At 34.3% G+C, this 1273-nt stretch overlaps 1 protein-coding gene across 1 annotated transcript in view; it reads left to right on the top strand.

The window, feature by feature from the left end:
- The window catches only part of UGDH (UDP-glucose 6-dehydrogenase), a 64540-nt gene that overhangs the window by 19413 nt on the left and 43854 nt on the right, over positions 1–1273 (top strand). Inside the window, exon 3 of the mRNA XM_007947171.2 lies at positions 453–554. Within this exon, the coding sequence (XP_007945362.2) occupies positions 453–554 (102 nt within the window). The remainder of the gene's footprint in view (positions 1–452; positions 555–1273) is intronic.

Here is a 1273-nt window from a genome sequence, read left to right as displayed (position 1 = left end):
AGTGGCTGGTGGGTTTGAACTGCCAGCCTTCTGGTTAGCAGTCAAGTGCCTTTAGCCACTATGTTACCAGAACTCCCGCAAAATCTAATGCTTGTTTTGAAATCACAGAACACCTTGACTTTGGCTGATAATTGTGTTTGGACTCTGATCAGTAGTTAACAATTATGAAATAGTCAGTACATGGTAAACTATGACACAGCATTAAAATAAACTGTTACCATGTCTGTGGCAAGTTCAATTTCGCCTCATTTAGTTATGTTGTGTAGAATACACTCAGGGCTTTTGATGTATGATCATTGTCTTTTCTGTACAGGTATTACGTGAGAACAAGTCTAGACCTTTAAATTACATAATCACAGTCCCCTTTAACAAATATTATTCTATACTATAAGGTTGTCTACTATGAATGATAAATTGTGTGTACAACTTCTTTTCTTCTTTTTTATTTCTAGCCAGGACTAAAAGAAGTGGTAGAATCCTGTCGAGGAAAAAATCTCTTTTTTTCTACGGACATTGATGATGCCATTAAGGAAGCTGATCTTGTATTTATTTCTGTAAGCATTTTCCTTTGCTGTTTGAATTTTAATGTATTCTTGTCTATCTGAAAGTTTCATTGTACTATAATATTAAGCCATAACATTGCTTAGCATAGAGTTATCCAGTTGAATTTTGGTTGTCACTAACTTTGTATCTAACAGTTCACCAAACCCATAACATTTCAGTTCACTGAACAAGTAGACTTGGAGAAAGTTCTAATCTGAAATTTAGAACTAGAAAGTACTGATAACATGTGAGCACATGTGATGATTGTGTGTGTGTGTGTATGGACGTGTTTGCATGTGTGTGTATTTCATCATTTCTTGCTTTCATTGGCTAAGAGAGATGAGGTAAAGACAATCAGTTTGAAAACCTATAGGTATTGCCTATCTAACTGAATATGTTTCCAAAGTCATTTTTTAAATTAAAGTTTGGAATTTCTCATATGTGGGTTATGAGCCTGCAGAAACCTTTTTAATTCATAATATGAATATGCCCTTGTAAAGAAAAAAATCAGACCAACTCTTGGATAAAACTCTGCTAGTCCAATGTTTGAACCAAGAAAATTTATTTCCTACTGTCCCAGTAATAATCTACTTAAATATTGTATATGCAGTGGTAGAAATATCGCCAATTGATGACTGACCTAGAGTTTTATATGACTGAAGACTTTTAGGGCTTTGAAAGCCAATCATGTGTGCTTTGTCAGTGTCCTTTGAGATAAAGAGAAGAACTT

This window comes from Orycteropus afer, unplaced genomic scaffold (assembly GCF_000298275.1).
Source record: "Orycteropus afer afer isolate SDZICR_OR568_19922 unplaced genomic scaffold, OryAfe1.0 scaffold00176, whole genome shotgun sequence".
In the NCBI taxonomy this organism is placed as follows: Eukaryota; Metazoa; Chordata; class Mammalia; order Tubulidentata; family Orycteropodidae; genus Orycteropus; species Orycteropus afer.
This window is presented reverse-complemented; position numbering and strand designations above follow the sequence as displayed.